This window comes from Borostomias antarcticus, assembly GCF_949987555.1.
Source record: "Borostomias antarcticus genome assembly, chromosome: 13".
In the NCBI taxonomy this organism is placed as follows: Eukaryota; Metazoa; Chordata; class Actinopteri; order Stomiiformes; family Stomiidae; genus Borostomias; species Borostomias antarcticus.
This window is the reverse complement of record NC_140246.1, coordinates 22354642-22377449: the sequence shown is the minus strand read 5'-3', so window position 1 is coordinate 22377449 and position 22808 is coordinate 22354642. Positions and strand designations below refer to the sequence as shown.

Sequence of the window (22808 nt, the reverse complement as noted above, 5' to 3'; positions counted from 1 at the left end):
GCGAGGGTCTGGACCGGGAGCAGGGGGAGAACCAAAGGAACCAGGGGTCCGGGGCAGGGGCGAGGGTCTGGACCGGGAGCAGGGGGCGAACCAAAGGAACCAGGGGTCCGGGGCAGGGGCGAGGGTCTGGACCGGGAGCAGGGGGCGAACCAAAGGAACCAGGGGTCCGGGGCAGGGGCGAGGTTCTGGATCGGGAGCAGGGGGCGAACCAAAGGAACCAGGGGTCCGGGGCAGGGGCGAGGGTCTGGATCGGGAGCAGGGGGCGAACCAAAGGAACCAGGGGTCCGGGGCAGGGGCGAGGGTCTGGACCGGGAGCAGGGGGCGAACCAAAGGAACCAGGGGTCCGGGGCAGGGGCGAGGTTCTGGATCGGGAGCAGGGGGCGAACCAAAGGAACCAGGGGTCCGGGGCAGGGGCGAGGTTCTGGATCGGGAGCAGGGGGCGAACCAAAGGAACCAGGGGTCCGGGGCAGGGGCGAGGATCTGGACCGGGAGCAGGGGGTGAGCAGAACAAACCAGGGGTCTGGGGCAGGGGCGAGGGTCTGGACCGGGAGCAGGGGGCGAACCAAAGGAACCAGGGGTCCGGGGCAGGGGCGAGGGTCTGGACCGGGAGCAGGGGGCGAACCAAAGGAACCAGGGGTCCGGGGCAGGGGCGAGGGTCTGGACCGGGAGCAGGGGGCGAACCAAAGGAACCAGGGGTCCGGGGCAGGGGCGAGGGTCTGGACCGGGAGCAGGGGGCGAACCAAAGGAACCAGGGGTCCGGGGCAGGGGCGAGGGTCTGGACCGAGAGCATGCAGAGTGGACAAGGGGTCAGGGACAGGGACGAGCAGAGTGAACCAGGGGTCAGGGACAGGGACGAGCAGAGTGAACCAGGGGTCTGGGGCAGGGGCACGGGTCTGGACCGAGAGCAAGCAGAGTGGACAAGGGGACAGGGACAGGGACGAGCAGAGAGAACCAGGGGTCTGGGGCAGGGGCGAGGGTCCAGACTGGGAGCAGGGGGCGAGCCGGGGCGGACCCGGCCCAAACCATAACAAAAGGTCTATTATGCCAGATTCCAAAATTCCAAACTCAACAGTGCGTGTAGCATTCCAAGTTACAAAATGTATCAAAGATGAAAGATTTCCCTGCTCTTGTGGAAATTACAAAACATTTTTTAAAGTTGCTCATAAGGTTTAATAAAGTAGTGCAGATACTGTACTTCCCTTTTGTGTTTCTATATATAAAGGGTTAAAAACAAATGTCAAAAGTTTAACATCCAAACCCAACACACCCACTACTTCCATGACAGGATGATGAACATACTGTATTACATACTCATTTTGATTGACTCGTTTACGAAATTATGATATTCCAGTAGGATTACTATTCAAATTTAACAGTGACATTTCAAAGTGCTAATCATAGAATCACGTTATATGCATACTGAGTGTTAAAATCACCCAGAAAGATACGGCAGTACACACATACTGTATCCGGTAGCTAAGCTAAAAGCAAAAAGCCAAAAGCAGTTCAACCAAACATTAAATCCACACTTATCAGCAAAAGCATGTTTTACTTTCTCTGATTTGATATCTAGTTGGTATTTGTTGAATATTTCATAATGCACTTCATGGTCAACTTCAGCAAATGGCACAGCTGTCATTTTTCTTGGCAGGAGATGTTCTTGCCGGGGCTGGTGTACGATCGTACTGCTGGTAGAGCACTCTAGCCATGTGGGCATCTGGATGCTGGCTGAACATCAGATGGTTTACTGGTGTTGGGGTGGGTCTCGGGGTTGGTGTTGGGGTGGGTCTCAGGGTTGGTGTTGGGGTGGGTCTCAGGGTTGGTGTTGGGGTGGGTCTCAGGGTTGGTCTCAGGGCTGGTGCTGGTGCTCGGACTGGGGCTGGCGCCGGAAGCGTGTAGGTCCAGCTCTGGATATCAGGCTGGTCAGAGTATGTGACCAGGTACTCTGGGTAGACCTGGGGCTTCTCAAACACCACGAAGATGGAAGGGTTGCTCTCGTTGTCCACACAGCTGTCGTAGAAGACGGTGTCTCCGCCGTCTTTGGACGGAGGGCGGAGGTAGCCGGGGTCGCCTCGGGTGTAGTCCCCCACCAACACACAGCACACGAACATGGACTTGACATGGGCCTGGCCCGTGTAGCTGTGGGAGTACTTGGCATCCCGGGCAAAGTAGCTCCCTGGTGTTGGATAAAGAGACAGAGGGAAAAAAAACAGGTTTGCACTGTGAGCTCACCACCGTATTCAGTCACCGGGCAGATTAAACAACAGTTTACTATGTGAAGTCATCTGAAACGCTTTGTTTGACAGGTTTATTCTACACCTGTCCATTGAAAACCTCAGGAAGTAGCTATGTTGTTTTTACAAACCTGTTCTTAACGCTACAGTATCATAGCCTTGTAAAACCATCCTGATCTCGCGAGCCCATATTCTGTTTCACACAGATCATTCTGGCCAGTACTGGTGGTTCTGGGGGTCGGGGGGCAGCTGCCACCCCTGAAAAAGCCTTGCCACCCAGTTGCCATCTCTGAGGTTCAGATGTGTACCCAGCAGGTAAATCTGTCTGGAGCCTCCACTGCTGGCCAGGCTCAACATAGATCTGTGTGTATACTCGGGCCTAGTCTGACTCAACGGATGTAGGTTCTGGGGATAAGCCTTGTGTTACAGTACAGAGACATCTGCCCTCCTATGTTACCCTGCCCTCTAGTGGAGAGGGATGCTATGGCAGGGGCAGGGTAGTAAGGAAAGCCTCAGTTTAATGTACTTTGAGTTTGATAATGTAAATCTAAATATGATCATCAGTAGAGCCAGGACAATCCATGGGCTGTGCTGCTCTATACAGGAATATGGATAACGGACTTTGGTGCATGAGGGTCATGTCGGGGGCGGGGTCTGCCATGTTTGTGTGAAAGCAAATGCAGAGGTTTGTCTGGAGAAGAACTCAGCTCCTCAGCTCCGCTTGTTCAGTTTGGTCGGTTCTCTGTCAAAGGATCAGGAGTCACCGGCTAAGTGTGTGTGTTAGCTGTCTGATGGTCAATAGTGCACATGTCCTCAGCTTCTTCTCTGGAGCAACGATTGCGCGCTGTGCGTATTAGTGCTGGAGCAAGTGAGGAAGCTATTTCGTTTCGAAAGACGTTTCTAAAGATCATGGCATGTGAAAACTACAACAGTTATGCTCTATGTAAGCACAACTAGCGATTCATCAAGACAGATTGACGAAAATAGATTTTAAGAAACTGCTTTCTCAGTGCCTCCACCACCGCCATTACATGGATATACTGGCTCGCGCTGGATTTTACATTTCTTCTACCGGCCTCCGAACTACACCAAAGTGGTCTCGGTGAGTCAAACGTCTTATAATATGTCGTAAATAAGGTCCAGGTTGTCAAAAACGAGCATTATCCTTTAATCCTCATGGGGAGTTGGTGAATCTTCCTGGATCTTTGCAGCCCTAGTGGAGAGCACCTTGGGTTCAGCCCCACCTTTTCCGTACAAGGTTCCGTGTGTTCCACAGATCCTCCAGTCGAAGTTGTGAAGGCAGATGGCGTCGATGTGTTTGGAGTCTGTGCCGTGGAAAAGCTTTTTCTCTGTCACGTTCCGACCTCCGTTGTTCTTTTTCATCACATCCCTCTTCCTGTCAACCAGACAGATGAGATGAATGAATGAGATATAACGTAACATCAACAACTTCAGAGACAAGGCAATGTTTCTGAATGTGTAAAGCCAGGTTTAGACGCAACAGCAGAGACAGTTTGACACAGTTTTAGAGTAGACTCTCATTGTTTTGTAACTGCCTACCATCAAAAACTAACTGCCTACCATCAAAAACTAACTGCCTACCATCAAAAACCGACATTTTTAAGATTCACCAAGTCACAGCTGTTGTACCTAAACCCTGCTTAAGAGGAACATACATCTGAAAGAACCCCCAGAGTTCTTGGTTCTGAATCCTCTCGATCTGGTGAATGTTCAGGCCTGTAACAGTGCTGCAGAAGAGCTTCTGGATGTCCTGGTACTCCCTGCTGGACGCTTGGAGCAGCAGTCTCTGAGGGTTTGTATGGGAGAGGCCAACAGAATTTAAGGAAGAGTTTCTCAACAACTTTAGTGCCAATACCAGCACCATGTTCATGAACTACCAATGATATAGTATGTGTTATGTGAAACTCCTTCCAGGTAAATACAGGAAGTCAGGATGAGGTTTGAGGATACAAAGTGATTCAATACCTTGAATCCTGTCTCAGGCGTCTGGGCCTTATCCCAGTGTCCTGGTAAAGCTTTGACGTTGGATTGAACACTGTTGGGAATCCTTTTGCTGAAATAAATAAAAATATATATATTTTTGGGTGAACTATGCACACATTGACCTTTTGGTCTGACAAGGCAAATACTTATATTTACTTGTTTACAACCTGGTAATGTGCACACAAACCAGGAAGTACAATACATCCACAAGTTCACTTCCAACAGCACACCTTGTTTTGACTGATGGAACATCACAGTAACCTTACCTTGTTCTGACTGATTGAACATCACAGTAACCTTACCTTGTTCTGACTAATAACACCACAGTAACCTTACCTTGTTCTGACTGATAACATCACAGTAACCTTACCTTGTTCTGACTAATAACACCACAGTAACCTTACCTTGTTCTGACTAATAACACCACAGTAACCTTACCTTGTTCTGACTAATAACACCACAGTAACCTTACCTTGTTCTGACTGATAACACCACAGTAACCTTACCTTGTTCTGACTGATAACACCACAGTAACCTTACCTTGTTCTGACTGATAACATCACAGTAACCTTACCTTGTTCTGATTGATAGCATCACAGTAACCTTACCTTGTTCTGACTAATAACACCACAGTAACCTTACCTTGTTCTGACTGATAGCATCACAGTAACCTTACCTTGTTCTGACTAATAACACCACAGTAACCTTACCTTGTTCTGACTGATAACATCACAGTAACCTTACCTTGTTCTGACTGATAGCATCACAGTAACCTTACCTTGTTCTGACTAATAACACCACAGTAACCTTACCTTGTTCTGACTGATAGCATCACAGTAACCTTACCTTGTTCTGACTAATAACACCACAGTAACCTTACCTTGTTCTGACTGATAACATCACAGTAACCTTACCTTGTTCTGATTGATAACATCACAGTAACCTTACCTTGTTCTGACTAATAACACCACAGTAACCTTACCTTGTTCTGACTGATAACATCACAGTAACCTTACCTTGTTCTGATTGATAACATCACAGTAACCTTACCTTGTTCTGACTAATAACACCACAGTAACCTTACCTTGTTCTGACTAATAACATCACAGTAACCTTACCTTGTTCTGATTGATAACATCACAGTAACCTTACCTTGTTCTGACTAACACCACAGTAACCTTACCTTGTTCTGACTGATAACATCACAGTAACCTTACCTTGTTCTGACTAATAACACCACAGTAACCTTACCTTGTTCTGACTGATAACATCACAGTAACCTTATCTTGTTCTGACTGATAACATCACAGTAACCTTACCTTGTTCTGAGTGTTTGCACTTCAGCTGAAGAGACATATTGAGGGCGTCTTCTCACCAGCTTCTTGGTGCCGTATCTCTTGTTTGTTTGCATCATATCTGAAAAGGAAACCATCCTGTTTCATTAGAAGCTGCAGGAGGTATCACTCTAGGAGACCATCCTGTTTCATTAGAAGCTACAGGAGGTATTACTCTAGGAGACCATCCTGTTTCATTAGAAGCTACAGGAGGTATTACTCTAGGAGACCATCCTGTTTCATTAGAAGCTACAGGAGGTATTACTCTAGGAGACCATCCTGTTGCATTAGAAGCTACAGGAGGTATTACTCTAGGAGACCATCCTGTTTCATTAGAAGCTACAGGAGGTATTACTCTAGGAGACCATCCTGTTTCATTAGAAGCTACAGGAGGTATTACTCTAGGAGACCATCCTGTTTCATTAGAAGCTACAGGAGGTATTACTCTAGGAGACCATCCTGTTTCATTAGAGGCTACAGGAGGTATTACTCTAGGAGACCATCCTGTTTCATTAGAAGCTACAGGAGGTATTACTTTAGGAGACTATCCTGTTTCATTAGAAGCTACAGGAGGTATTACTCTAGGAGACCATCCTGTTTCATTAGAAGCTACAGGAGGTATTACTCTAGGAGACTATCTTGTTTCATTAGAAGCTACAGGAGGTATTACTCTAGGAGACCATCCTGTTTCATTAGAAGCTACAGGAGGTATTACTCTAGGAGACCATCCTGTTGCATTAGAAGCTACAGGAGGTATTACTCTAGGAGACCATCCTGTTTCATTAGAAGCTACAGGAGGTATTACTCTAGGAGACCATCCTGTTTCATTAGAAGCTACAGGAGGTATTACTCTAGGAGACCATCCTGTTTCATTAGAAGCTACAGGAGGTATTACTCTAGGAGACCATCCTGTTTCATTAGAAGCTACAGGAGGTATTACTCTAGGAGACCATCCTGTTTCATTAGAAGCTACAGGAGGTATCACTCTAGGAGACCATCCTGTTTCATTAGAAGCTACAGGAGGTATTACTCTAGGAGACTATCCTGTTTCATTAGAAGCTACAGGAGGTATTACTCTAGGAGACCATCCTGTTTCATTAGAAGCTACAGGAGGTATTACTCTGTTGTCAGGGCAGGTGATGGTTCTGCTGTGGCGTTCCTGGTTTGAGTGCTGCGCTCTGTGTTCAGGTGGAGCTCACTGACCCTGGAAGCTGAGGACGTAGGTCTGCGACCCCGCGGTGAACTCCATGTCTTCCTTGCCGTCGCTCTGGAATCTCAGCTCCAGCTGCTCACTGGTGGTTGTGGCGGCACTGTGGACTCCAGCCTGGCAGGAAATGACACGTTTAGAGACATCGTCGTGTTCTCATTCTACACTAGGAGCCAGAATACAGTACACTTGTACATATACATGGTCAATAAAACAGATCTTGAATCTTGAAAAACAGTCCTCAACAACACACACAAATAATAATAATAATGTATTTAGTTATATAGCTCTTTTCACAAAATTAAAAATATACATAGCTGAGAATATTTAGACAGAGCACACATAGAACAGTGCAAAGGGATAAAGGATTTACATGACATATTACAATAAATGAAACTTCAGGCCAGTTTTGAAACCTTCAACTTTATCAGCCTATCTGACGCTGGGGGGTGAAGCTGAGGCTGCTGGAACATCTCTGACCCGTCTAGCGGTCGGTGTTCAGGTCTGACTCGTCTAGCGGTCGGTGTTCCGACCAGTCTAGTGGTCGGTGTTCAGGTCTGACCAGTCTAGCGGTGTTCAGGTCTGACCAGTCTAGCGGTGTTCAGCTCTGACCAGTCTAGCGGTGTTCAGCTCTGACCAGTCTAGCGGTGTTCAGCTCTGACCAGTCTAGCGGTGTTCAGGTCTGACCCGTCTAGCAGTGTTCAGCTCTGACCCGTCTAGCGGTCGGTGTTAAGGTCTGACCAGTCTAGCGGTGTTCAGGTCTGACCAGTCTAGCGGTGTTCAGCTCTGACCAGTCTAGCGGTGTTCAGCTCTGACCAGTCTAGCGGTGTTCAGGTCTGACCAGTCTAGCGGTGTTCAGCTCTGACCAGTCTGGAGGTGTTCAGGTCTGAAAAGTCTAGCGGTGTTCAGCTCTGACCAGTCTAGCGGTGTTCAGGTCTGACCAGTCTAGCGGTGTTCAGGTCTGACCAGTCTAGCGGTGTTCAGCTCTGACCAGTCTAGCGGTGTTCAGGTCTGACCAGTCTAGCGGTGTTCAGCTCTGACCAGTCTGGAGGTGTTCAGGTCTGAAAAGTCTGGCGGTGTTCAGCTCTGACCAGTCTAGCGGTATTCAGGTCTGACCAGTCTAGCGGTGTTCAGGTCTGACCAGTCTAGCGGTGTTCAGGTCTGACCAGTCTAGCGGTGTTCAGGTCTGACCAGTCTGGCGGTGTTCAGGTCTGAAAAGTTAAGCGGTGTTCAGCTGACCAGTCTAGCGGTGGATGTTAAGCTCTGACCAGTCTAGCGGTGTTCAGGTCTGACCAGTCTAGCGGTGTTCAGCTCTGACCAGTCTGGCGGTGTTCAGCTCTGACCAGTCTAGCGGTGGATGTTCAGGTTCCCACATGCAGAGGTCGGCAGTTTGCTCCCAACTTCCGCCTACCGGGAACACACATATCATTCACAGTACTGTGGTTCACCACTCACTGAAGCATACTGGCTCCAGGTCCCGCGCTCGTCCTCCCAGTACCAGAGCCACTGTGTGGTCAGGATGAAGCTGGGGTGCAGGACAGAGGAGGCCGTTGACAGACGCCGGACCTTCCTCAGTCCACAGGTCATTGTATCGAAGCATACAGGCTCCAAGCACTGGCTAGAAAGAGAGAGAAAAATAAGATTTATTTTAAGTGGTAATCTCAGTTTCAGTTTCATTGTCTTTGGCGCCACCTTTGGCGATAAGCGATAATTGCGGGTGAGTTTAAATATTTTGTGCGTGCATGGGTGTGTGTATGAGAAAGTAATATTGCGTGTGTGTATGAGAAAGTAATATTGCACGGGAACGTCGCCACAGACACGCAATTCACAACACCTGGCAAAGCTGCACATGGAAAGGCTTTCATGAGTGGGGAATAGGCGGAATCATAACTGTGCTTTTACCTCAATCAGCAATAGATAGCAACGAAACAGACATTTATGTATATGAATACGTTTGAAACACTTTAATATCTCCCAAAAATGAGAAGTATTGGCTTGGCTAGTATTGGCTTGTATATCATGACTTCAGGCAGTCTCACACCTACATGTGGTGCATTAATTTCAGATAACAACACACACTGGTGATCATCCCTTACCTACCCATCTATCAGTCAGGAGGCCAAATGTATGTACTGTACTTTACAAAATAACACTGAGTATAGAACACACTAGCATGTGAAATACAGGTCTCTATACCCGTATACCTGGATCTATAACATACGGGCCTATATACCTGTACCTATAACATACATGTCTATATACCTGTATACCTGTACCTATAACATACATGTCTATATACCTGTACCTATAACATACATGTCTATATACCTGTACCTATAACATACTGGTCTATATACCTGTACCTATAACATACATGTCTATATACCTGTACCTATAACATACTGGTCTATATACCTGTACCTATAACATACATGTCTATATACCTGTACCTATAACATACATGTCTATATACCTGTACCTATAACATACATGTCTATATACCTGTATACCTATAACATACATGTCTATATACCTGTACCTATAACATACATGTCTATATACCTGTACCTATAACATACATGTCTATATACCTGTACCTATAACATACGGGCCTATACCTATATACCTGTACCTATAACATACATGTCTATATACCTGTACCTATAACATACATGCCTATATACCTGTACCTATAACATACATGTCTATATACCTGTATACCTGTACCTATAACATACGGGCCTATATACCTGTACCTATAACATACGGGCCTATATACCTGTACCTATAACATACATGTCTATATACCTGTACCTATAACATACTGGTCTATATACCTGTACCTATAACATACATGCCTATATACCTGTACCTATAACATACATGTCTATATACCTGTACCTATAACATACATGTCTATATACCTGTACCTATAACATACATGTCTATATGCCTGTACCTATAACATACATGTCTATATACCTGTACCTATAACATACATGTCTATATACCTGTACCTATAACATACTGGTCTATATACCTGTACCTATAACATACATGTCTATATACCTGTACCTATAACATACATGTCTATATACCTGTACCTATAACATACATGTCTATATACCTGTACCTATAACATACATGTCTATATACCTGTACCTTTAACATACTGGTCTATATACCTGTACCTATAACATACATGTCTATATACCTGTACCTATAACATACATGTCTATATACCTGTACCTATAACATACATGTCTATTTACATGCACCTATAACATACATGTCTATATACCTGTACCTATAACATACATGTCTATATACCTGTACCTATAACATACATGTCTATATACCTGTACCTATAACATACATGTCTATATACCTGTACCTATAACATACATGTCTATATACCTGTACCTATAACATACTGGTCTATATACCTGTACCTATAACATACATGTCTATATACATGTACCTATAACATACATGTCTATATACCTGTATACCTGTACCTATAACATACATGTCTATATACCTGTACCTATAACATACATGTCTATATACCTGTACCTATAACATACATGTCTATATACCTGTACCTATAACATACATGTCTATATACCTGTATACCTGTACCTATAACATACATGTCTATATACCTGTACCTATAACATACATGTCTATATACCTGTACCTATAACATACATGTCTATATACCTGTACCTATAACATACTGGTCTATATACCTGTACCTATAACATACATGTCTATATACATGTACCTATAACATACATGGATATATACCTGTACCTATAACATACATGTCTATATACATGTACCTATAACATACTGGTCTATATACCTGTACCTATAACATACATGTCTATATACCTGTACCTATAACATACATGTCTATATACCTGTACCTATAACATACATGTCTATATACATGTACCTATAACATACATGTCTATATACCTGTACCTATAACATACATGTCTATATACCTGTACCTATAACATACTGGCCTATATACCTGTACCTATAACATACATGTCTATATACCTGTACCTATAACATACATGTCTATATACCTGTACCTATAACATACATGTCTATATACCTGTACCTATAACATACATGTCTATATACCTGTACCTATAACATACATGTCTATATACCTGTACCTATAACATACATGTCTATATACCTGTATACCTGTACCTATAACATACATGTCTATATACCTGTATACCTGTACCTATAACATACATGTCTATATACCTGTACCTATAACATACATGTCTATATACCTGTACCTATAACATACATGTCTATATACCTGTACCTATAACATACATGTCTATATACCTGTACCTATAACATACATGTCTATATACCTGTACCTATAACATACATGTCTATATACATGTACCTATAACATACATGTCTATATACATGTACCTATAACATACTGGTCTATATACCTGTACCTATAACATACATGTCTATATACCTGTACCTATAACATACATGTCTATATACATGTACCTATAACATACATGTCTATATACATGTACCTATAACATACATGGCTATATACCTGTACCTATAACATACATGTCTATATACCTGTACCTATAACATACATGTCTATATACCTGTACCTATAACATACTGGTCTATATACCTGTACCTATAACATACATGTCTATATACCTGTACCTATAACATACATGTCTATATACATGTACCTATAACATACATGGCTATATACCTGTACCTATAACATACATGTCTATATACCTGTACCTATAACATACTGGTCTATATACCTGTACCTATAACATACATGTCTATATACCTGTACCTATAACATACATGTCTATATACCTGTACCTATAACATACATGTCTATATACATGTACCTATAACATACATGTCTATATACCTGTACCTATAACATACATGTCTATATACATGTACCTATAACATACATGTCTATATACCTGTACCTATAACATACATGTCTATATACCTGTACCTATAACATACATGTCTATATACCTGTATACCTGTACCTATAACATACATGTCTATATACCTGTATACCTGTACCTATAACATACATGTCTATATACATGTACCTATAACATACATGTCTATATACCTGAACCTATAACATACATGTCTATATACCTGTATACCTGTACCTATAACATACATGTCTATATACCTGTACCTATAACATACATGTCTATATACCTGTACCTATAACATACATGTCTATATACCTGTATACCTGTACCTATAACATACATGTCTATATACCTGTACCTATAACATACATGTCTATATACCTGTACCTATAACATACATTTCTATATACCTGTACCTATAACATACATGTCTATATACCTGTACCTATAACATACATGTCTATATACCTGTATACCTGTACCTATAACATACATGTCTATATACATGTACCTATAACATACATGTCTATATACCTGTACCTATAACATACATGTCTATATACCTGTACCTATAACATACATGTCTATGTACCTATAACATACATGTCTATATACCTGTATACCTGTACCTATAACATACATGTATACCTGTACCTATAACATACATGTCTATATACCTGTACCTATAACATACATGTCTATATACCTGTACCTATAACATACATGTCTATATACCTGTACCTATAACATACATGTCTATATACCTGTACCTATAACATACATGTCTATATACCTGTACCTATAACATACATGTCTATATACCTGTACCTATAACATACATGTCTATGTACCTATAACATACATGTCTATATACCTGTATACCTGTACCTATAACATACATGTCTATATACCTGTACCTATAACATACATGTCTATATACCTGTACCTATAACATACATGTCTATATACCTGTACCTATAACATACATGTCTATATACCTGTACCTATAACATACATGTCTATATACCTGTACCTATAACATACATGTCTATATACCTGTACCTATAACATACATGTCTATATACCTCTACCTATAACATACATGTCTATATACCTGTACCTATAACATACATGTCTATATACCTGTATACCTGTACCTATAACATACATGTCTATATACCTGTACCTATAACATACATGGCTATATACCTGTACCTATAACATACATGTCTATATACCTGTACCTATAACATACATGCCTATATACCTGTACCTATAACATACATGTCTATATACCTGTACCTATAACATACATGTCTATATACCTGTACCTATAACATACATGTCTATATACCTGTACCTATAACATACATGTCTATATACCTGTACCTATAACATACATGTCTATATACCTGTACCTATAACATACATGTCTATATACCTGTACCTATAACATACTGGTCTATATACCTGTACCTATAACATACATGTCTATATACCTGTACCTATAACATACATGTCTATATACATGTACCTATAACATACATGGCTATATACCTGTACCTATAACATACATGTCTATATACCTGTACCTATAACATACTGGTCTATATACCTGTACCTATAACATACATGTCTATATACCTGTACCTATAACATACATGTCTATATACCTGTACCTATAACATACATGTCTATATACCTGTACCTATAACATACATGTCTATATACCTGTACCTATAACATACTGGCCTATATACCTGTACCTATAACATACATGTCTATATACCTGTACCTATAACATACATGTCTATATACCTGTACCTATAACATACATGTCTATATACCTGTACCTATAACATACATGTCTATATACATGTACCTATAACATACATGTCTATATACCTGTACCTATAACATACATGTCTATATACCTGTATACCTGTACCTATAACATACATGTCTATATACCTGTATACCTGTACCTATAACATACATGTCTATATACCTGTACCTATAACATACATGTCTATATACCTGTACCTATAACATACATGTCTATATACCTGTATACCTGTACCTATAACATACATGTCTATATACCTGTACCTATAACATACATGTCTATATACCTGTACCTATAACATACTGGTCTATATACCTGTACCTATAACATACATGTCTATATACCTGTACCTATAACATACATGTCTATATACATGTACCTATAACATACATGGCTATATACCTGTACCTATAACATACATGTCTATATACCTGTACCTATAACATACTGGTCTATATACCTGTACCTATAACATACATGTCTATATACCTGTACCTATAACATACATGTCTATATACCTGTACCTATAACATACATGTCTATATACCTGTACCTATAACATACATGTCTATATACCTGTACCTATAACATACATGTCTATATACCTGTACCTATAACATACATGTCTATATACCTGTACCTATAACATACATGTCTATATACATGTACCTATAACATACATGTCTATATACCTGTACCTATAACATACATGTCTATATACCTGTATACCTGTACCTATAACATACATGTCTATATACCTGTATACCTGTACCTATAACATACATGTCTATATACATGTACCTATAACATACATGTCTATATACCTGAACCTATAACATACATGTCTATATACCTGTACCTATAACATACATGTCTATATACCTGTACCTATAACATACATGTCTATATACCTGTACCTATAACATACATTTCTATATACCTGTACCTATAACATACATGTCTATATACCTGTACCTATAACATACATGTCTATATACCTGTACCTATAACATACATGTCTATATACATGTACCTATAACATACATGTCTATATACCTGTACCTATAACATACATGTCTATATACCTGTATACCTGTACCTATAACATACATGTCTATATACCTGTACCTATAACATACATGTCTATATACCTGTATACCTGTACCTATAACATACATGTCTATATACCTGTATACCTGTACCTATAACATACATGTCTATATACCTGTACCTATAACATACATGCCTATATACCTGTACCTATAACATACATGTCTATATACCTGTACCTATAACATACATGTCTATATACCTGTACCTATAACATACATGTCTATATACCTGTACCTATAACATACATGTCTATATACCTGTACCTATAACATACATGTCTATATACCTGTACCTATAACATACATGTCTATATACCTGTACCTATAACATACATGTCTATATACCTGTACCTATAACATACATGTCTATATACCTGTACCTATAACATACTGGTCTATATACCTGTACCTATAACATACATGTCTATATACCTGTACCTATAACATACATGTCTATATACCTGTACCTATAACATACATGTCTATATACCTGTACCTATAACATACTGGTCTATATACCTGTACCTATAACATACATGTCTATATACCTGTATACCTGTACCTATAACATACATGTCTATATACCTGTACCTATAACATACATGTCTATATACCTGTACCTATAACATACTGGTCTATATACCTGTATACCTGTACCTATAACATACATGTCTATATACCTGTACCTATAACATACATGTCTATATACCTGTATGGTGATCTCCAGTTTTTAACTGGAGATCACTTGGTGTACAACACATCCATTGTTTTTAACAACGTACATGTCTGATGTTTTTGGTCTGTCCTTATCTTGTATGTTTCTATATGTGTATTGTTGTCTTGTGTTGTTTTTATGGCTTTATGAGCTACGTGGCATTTTAATTTCCTTCGGGATAAATAAAGTGAATCAAATCAAATCAAAAATCAAATATACCTGTACCTATAACATACATGTCTATATACCTGTACCTATAACATACTGGCCTATATACCTGTATACCTGTACCTATAACATACTGGCCTATATACCTGTACACATAACATACAGGCCTATATACCTGTATACTAGCCAATTTTCTGCCGCAGTTTAGAGGCTAGACTGTCTACATGAAACTTGAAAGAGAGTTTATCATCCAGCCACAAACCAAGATATTTGTACTCAGTGACTCTCTCAATACGTGAGCCATTAGCCGCTAATAAATGGAGCCTGTCATAATCAGTAATCCTGGCTCTATAACACAACATAAACTGAGATTTGCTAGGATTAAAGGGGAACGCCACTGTCATAGCAAGTTTAGCTCAAATGTTGCTTTGTCCTCAATGAAACCGATCCGTACACACCAACATTTAACCGATCCGTACACACCAACATTTAACTGATCCGTACACACCAACATTTAACCCATCCATACACACCAACATTTAACCGATCCGTACACACCAACATTTAACTGATCCGTACACACCAACATTTAACCCATCCATACACACCAACATTTAACCGATCCATACACACCAACATTTAACTGATCCGTACACACCAACATTTAACCCATCCATACACACCAACATTTAACTGATCCATACACACCAACATTTAACTGATCCATACACACCAACATTTAACCGATCCATAAACACCAACATTTAACCGATCCGTGCAGTAGTAAGCTAGCTCCTTTTTCCTCTGTGCGCACACCCCCTTTATAATGGAGGTCTATGGGCCTCTGCTAAAAACTATGATAAACATGCATTTTCAAGGCAGGAAGCGCCAGGAAGCGCCTTACCGGTCTCAGTAGAATGTTGTCTTGTGAAATGAATCGCCATCCCCATGTGTTGATGTGTTAGGCATGGCTAGGACGATGTAAACGATCGTCTAGCTTTACCGCGCATGCACGCGCTCTCTACAACGTGCGGCGGAGGTTTACAGTGTGAAAGGTATGGTGTAGTGCGTTTGGCGAAATAGTTCTGGCTCAAATGGAGCTTTTGTTTCAATATTCGGTTTGAGAATGCGATATATTTCACATGACAGCATGACACCGGTAAGATCACACCCTGCACTTGAAAATGCATGATTAGGTCATGTAGGTCTGTAGAGCCCCCCTGTAGGTCTGTAGAACGCACCTGTAGGTCTGTAGAACCCAGCTGTAGGTCTGTAGAACCCACCTGTAGGTCTGTAGAACCCACCTGTAGGTCTGTAGAACCCACCTGTAGGTCTGTAGAACCCACCTGTAGGTCTGTAGAGCCCCCCTGTAGGTCTGTAGAACCCAGCTGTAGGTCTGTAGAACCCACCTGTAGGTCTGTAGAACCCCCCTGTAAGTCTGTAGAACGCACCTGTAGGTCTGTAGAACCCACCTGTAGGTCTGTAGAACCCAGCTGTAGGTCTGTAGAACCCACCTGTAGGTCTGTAGAACGCACCTGTAGGTCTGTAGAACCCAGCTGTAGGTCTGTAGAACCCACCTGTAGGTCTGTAGAACGCACCTGTAGGTCTGTAGAACCCACCTGTAGGTCTGTAGAACCCACCTGTAGGTCTTGTCTGGGTTGCAGAAGTCCTTCTCGATGTTCTCGTTGTTGGGCAGAGCTGACCACTGTTGTCCGTCCCTCACCTCCCAGTGGTAGGGCAGGGTGTCGTGGGCTTTGAAGCACCGGTCTGAGGGGGCAGAGACAACAGAGAGCTCAGGAAAAACCAGGCAGACCGTCCCAATGACGTCTTTGCAACGACACACCTGAGGAATCACAGCAGGTTCACATCCAGCTCATCCAGAGGGTATTCACATCCCTTCACTTTGTCCACATACTCAAGTCTTTTCATGAGTCGTTCTAGTCGTTCAAGATTTGACCTGTCGAACCTTTTCAGAGATTAGAACTTTGGACTTTCCAAATTGCCAGTCACGTCACAAACTTTGTTCTTTAAAGCGTCTGTGCTGTTGAATGTGGACCAGGTTTGAAGAGGTCGTGTAAAAGTGAGAAAACCTCAAAGATGTTTTTAAAGAATTGTTTGCTTACCACCATGTATGCAGCTTCCCTTGATGAAGTACAAGCATATCTCTGCGATCCCTGGAAATCAGAAACCACAAATATATAAGCAACATGCAAACAGTAGCTAACATTCACACAGCAGGTAACATTCACACAGTAGGTAACATTCACACAGTAGGTAACATTCACACAGCAGGTAACATTCACACAGTAAGTAACATTCATACAGTAGCTAACATTCATACAGTAGGTAACATTCACACAGTAAGTAACATTCATACAGTAGGTAACATTCAGACAGTACGTAACATTCACACAGCAGGTAACATTCACACAGTAAGTAACATTCATACAGTAGGTAACATTCACACAGTAAGTAACATTCATACAGTAGGTAACATTCATACAGTAGGTAACATTCACACAGTAGGTAACATTCATACAGTAGGTAACATTCACACAGCAGGTAACATTCACACAGTAGTTAACATTCACACAGTAGGTAACATTCAGACAGTACGTAACATTCACACAGCAGGTAACATTCACACAGTAGTTAACATTCACACAGTAGGTAACATTCACACAGCAGGTAACATTCACACAGCAGGTAACATTCACACAGTAAGTAACATTCATACAGTAGGTAACATTCACACAGTAAGTAACATTCATACAGTAGGTAACATTCACACAGCAGGTAACATTCACACAGCAGGTAACATTCATACAGTAAGTAACATTCATACAGTAGGTAACATTCATACAGTAGGTAACATTCAGACAGTACGTAACATTCAGACAGTACGTAACATTCACACAGTAGTTAACATTCACACAGCAGGTAACATTCACACAGTAAGTAACATTCATACAGTAGGTAACATTCACACAGTAAGTAACATTCAGACAGTACGTAACATTCAGACAGTACGTAACATTCACACAGCAGGTAACATTCACACAGCAGGTAACATTCACACAGCAGGTAACATTCATACAGTAGGTAACATTCACACAGCAGGTAACATTCACACAGCAGGTAACATCAAAACAACAAAAGTCACAAAACTACTCAATGAAAGGCTGTTTGTTGACGTGACTCCTTGCGTAGCATCATAACAGTACTGCCTTCACCTCGACTATTATTAGCTGGGCCTTTACTGGCGCCGGGCGTGCCGCTGTCACTAGCCGTCTGCTGCTGGCGCCAGCCGTTGTTCGGCCTGTCGTGGATCCTCAAGGCCTCGGCGTTCACATAGGCGGTCTTCAGACGGCAGATGACCTCGCTGGGGATGCCCCTGGCCTGCAGGGCGCTCAGCGGCTGGGGCTCGTGGAAGTCGTGAGCCCGGTCACAGCTGCAGCTGCCCCTCAGGTAGCGCTCACAGACATGCAGCCTCCGGCACGTGCCCGCATCTGGACACCTGCCGTACTCTCCCACCCCGTTGTTGAAGTCACGGCACACCTGGTATCAGAGAGAGAACACCTGGTATCAGAGAGAGAGCACCTGGTATCAGAGAGCACCTGGTATCAGAGAGAGAGCACCTGGTATCAGAGAGAACACCTGGTATCAGAGAGAGAGCACCTGGTATCAGAGAGAGAGCACCTGGTATCAGAGAGAACACCTGGTATCAGAGAACACCTGGTATCAGAGAACACCTGGTATCAGAGAGAACACCTGGTATCAGAGAATACCTGGTATCAGAGAGCACACCTGGTATCAGAGAACACCTGGTATCAGAGAGAACACCTGGTATCAGAAAACACCTGGTATCAGAGAGAACACCTGGTATCAGAGAGAACACCTGGTATCAGAGAGCACACCTGGTATCAGAGAACACCTGGTATCAGAGAGAGAACACCTGGTATCAGAGAGCACCTGGTATCAGAGAACACCTGGTATCAGAGAGAACACCTGGTATCAGAGAACACCTGGTATCAGAGAGCACACCTGGTATCAGAGAGAACACCTGGTATCAGAGAGAGAACACCTGGTATCAGAGAACACCTGGTATCAGAGAGAACACCTGGTATCAGAGAGAGAACACCTGGTATCAGAGAGAGAACACCTGGTATCAGAGAGAGAACACCTGGTATCAGAGAACACACCTGGTATCAGAGAACACACCTGGTATCAGAGAGAGAACACCTGGTATCAGAGAACACCTGGTATCAGAGAGAACACCTGGTATCAGAGAACACCTGGTATCAGAGAACACACCTGGTATCAGAGAACACACCTGGTATCAGAGAGAGAACACCTGGTATCAGAGAACACACCTGGTATCAGAGAGAGAACACCTGATATCAGAGAACACACCTGGTTTCAGAGAGAGAACACCTGATATCAGAGAACACACCTGGTATCAGAGTGAGCACCTGGTATCAGAGTGAGCACCTGGTATCAGAGTGAGCACCTGCTATCAAAGAGAATGTGATGCTGACCAGTGGATGTGAGTGGCAATATCTATGGATATGATTCTTATTCTGTAGTTACACAATAGCACAAGCCTCAGATAGCATTCCATAAACTAAAACACCACGTAGACTCAACTCATATGGATAATTCATACAATTATATTTGAATGATTAAATATGTATGCATATTTAAGTTAACATGAGTCTACATCGTGTTCTCTGTTGATGAGATGAAGTTGCCTGTCACACATACTCTCTCACACTCACACACACACACACACACACACACACACACACACACACACACACACACACACACACACACACACACACACACAGTAGGCCTAAACATTGCTCACTTACTGGGGGTAAGATTGAGTTGTCATTCTGGAGCAACAAAGTGCAGAGTTCATCTTTGTCCAGCTGCTCTAGACCATGTTGTTCCAGGACTGAGGCGTTCGGCCCCGAGGTGAGATCATGGCCAAAGCGACACCTGAGGGCACACACACACACACACACACACACACACACACACACACACACACACACACACACACACACACACACACACACACAGCCCTGGTCGGTATACTATTCGGGGCTATACCCCGGTAACACACACACACACAAACAAGCAACCCCACCCACGCACGCGCGCACGCACGCACACGTTAGGGTTAGCCTACGTGGCTACCCTCACCCTACAGATAGATATTTATAACGTACCTCTGACCAAACTTGCAATCTCCCAGAAAATACCGTTTACACAGGTGTATGTTCCTACACCCTCCACAAGCTTTGTCTTTACACAAACGAACTGAGGTTTTGGCGATCACGGTTTTCTCGCCATCTATAACTGTGAAACAAAACTTATCTTTTTTTGTATTCAGGTTAACGGAAGAGAAGTTGGCTGTTAATTCGTCGAGGTTCATAGATCCGTTATTAGCGCAGATGATCTTAGTTATTGCAGACTCCATTCCGTCCAAGGCTCAGAAAGCTAAAATGGCCTTTGACAACAGCGGCTTGGTCACTGCGCGCAAGACATGACGCGCGTTTCATGTCTGATGAACCGAAAATGAAACTTAACCCTGATTATGATTATTAGCCATGATTATGTCTCAATCATCCAAGCTAGGGTTAGTGGCATTGTGAAACGAGTTGTGGATTGTGAAACGATGGGATATGCTCCCGTAGAAGCCACAAGTCCGCAGATATCAACCTTGGTCTAAGAAAAACATGTTTTATTCGCGTTGTCACGGAGAAGTACTACACTACCCATGGTCCTACAGAGTAACAACGACGTCTCTGATTGGTGGAGCTCACTGTTACCATGGAAACGTTTACTACACTCCATCTGCTGCCCCCGAGTTAGTCAGGAAGTACAACACAGACTACAGTAGCCTAGGCCGACCAGATTCATGTACATTAATGTAGGCTACTTGTGTGTATAGTCACAGTGAAATGTTGCTGCCATCTCCAAGATTATGCTCAATACAGATAAACTCTAATACTCGAATTTCAAATTACAAATTTACAAGTTACAAATTTACAGATTACAACATGTACAAATTACACAAATTGGTCTTGGCCTTGGTCTTGCATCTTCTGGAGTAGATGTCTTCAAGGTGGGGGAGTTGTGGAACACTACACTGTAATTAACAATATAAACACTATAATAACTAGAAGCCTACATTTTCTGAAGAATACGTGTGATTGCTGAAAGCAGGCATAACATTTAGTTTAGATACCTAGTTTTAATTGTAGGCCTACCCCTATTAAATATTAATGCAAATATATCAAACATATATTTTTAAATGTATGAATGGTATATAGTTGAGTACAATGCATGAACAATATAAATATACAAGGCATCAATAAGCTTGTCATTGTGAGCATGCATATTAAGTAGAATGTCAAAAGGAAGATGCATTAAGAAATTACAACTCACTTCCTGTTTACGTGGCGTTGCGCTGACCTTGAGTGGTGGCCATCTTAAATTGTGGTAGGTATGAAGGAAGGAAGGAAGGAAGGAAGGAAGGAAGGAAGGAAGGAAGGAAGGAAGGAAGGAAGGAAGGAAGGAAGGAAGGTAGGAAGGAAGGAAGGAAGGAATGAGGGAAGGAAGAATTGAGGGAAGGAAGGAAGGAATGAGGGAAGGAAGGAAGGAAGGAAGGAAGGAAGGAAGGAAGGAAGGAAGGAAGGAAGGAAGGAAGGAAGGAAGGAAGGAAGGAAGGAAGGAATAAATGAGGGAAGGAAGGAAGGAAGGAAGGCAGGAAGGAAGATACAATTTGGGTCTCCCTACATGTCTCTGATTTATATTTTGGTATGATATAACCCCTGCCTATCTTGTAGCTTAAAGGTGCATTCATTGATTTTATTTTACCACTAGATGACAGTAAGTGACTCATGCAAACATGTTTACAAATGAATGAGCCATATAAGGCATGGGGGCAGAGCAAAAGCACCGGCCAGCTAATGACAACACAGGCAGAAACGCTGGAATAACAACAGCCAGGAGACCGTTGTGTTTTTAAGAATCTTTCTAGGTTAATGTGCTTAAGCTCCCATGGTGTAGTCATATGATGTCATGCCATGCACACAGGGGTTTCAGTGTGCCTGGTATGATAATGATGGCTGTAATTTCAACCAGTGAATTCAAATGATTCATATGCATTAGCATGGCTAGACTGGTAAC

At 42.1% G+C, this 22808-nt stretch overlaps 1 protein-coding gene across 1 annotated transcript; it reads right to left on the bottom strand.

Moving 5' to 3' along the window:
• Positions 1–538: 538 nt before the first annotated feature.
• On the bottom strand, positions 539–21093 carry LOC311316853 (protein mono-ADP-ribosyltransferase PARP12; the record flags this gene model as incomplete). The annotated part of the gene is made up of 12 exons (XM_084447787.1): positions 539–2176; positions 3479–3630; positions 3911–4041; positions 4221–4308; positions 5558–5654; positions 6776–6896; positions 8235–8397; positions 17246–17372; positions 17729–17779; positions 18839–19163; positions 20480–20609; positions 20843–21093. 12 exons carry the CDS (start codon positions 21091–21093, stop codon positions 1617–1619), a joined length of 2196 nt encoding a protein of 731 aa, XP_084303913.1. The 3' UTR covers positions 539–1616.
• Positions 21094–22808: the final 1715 nt, after the last annotated feature.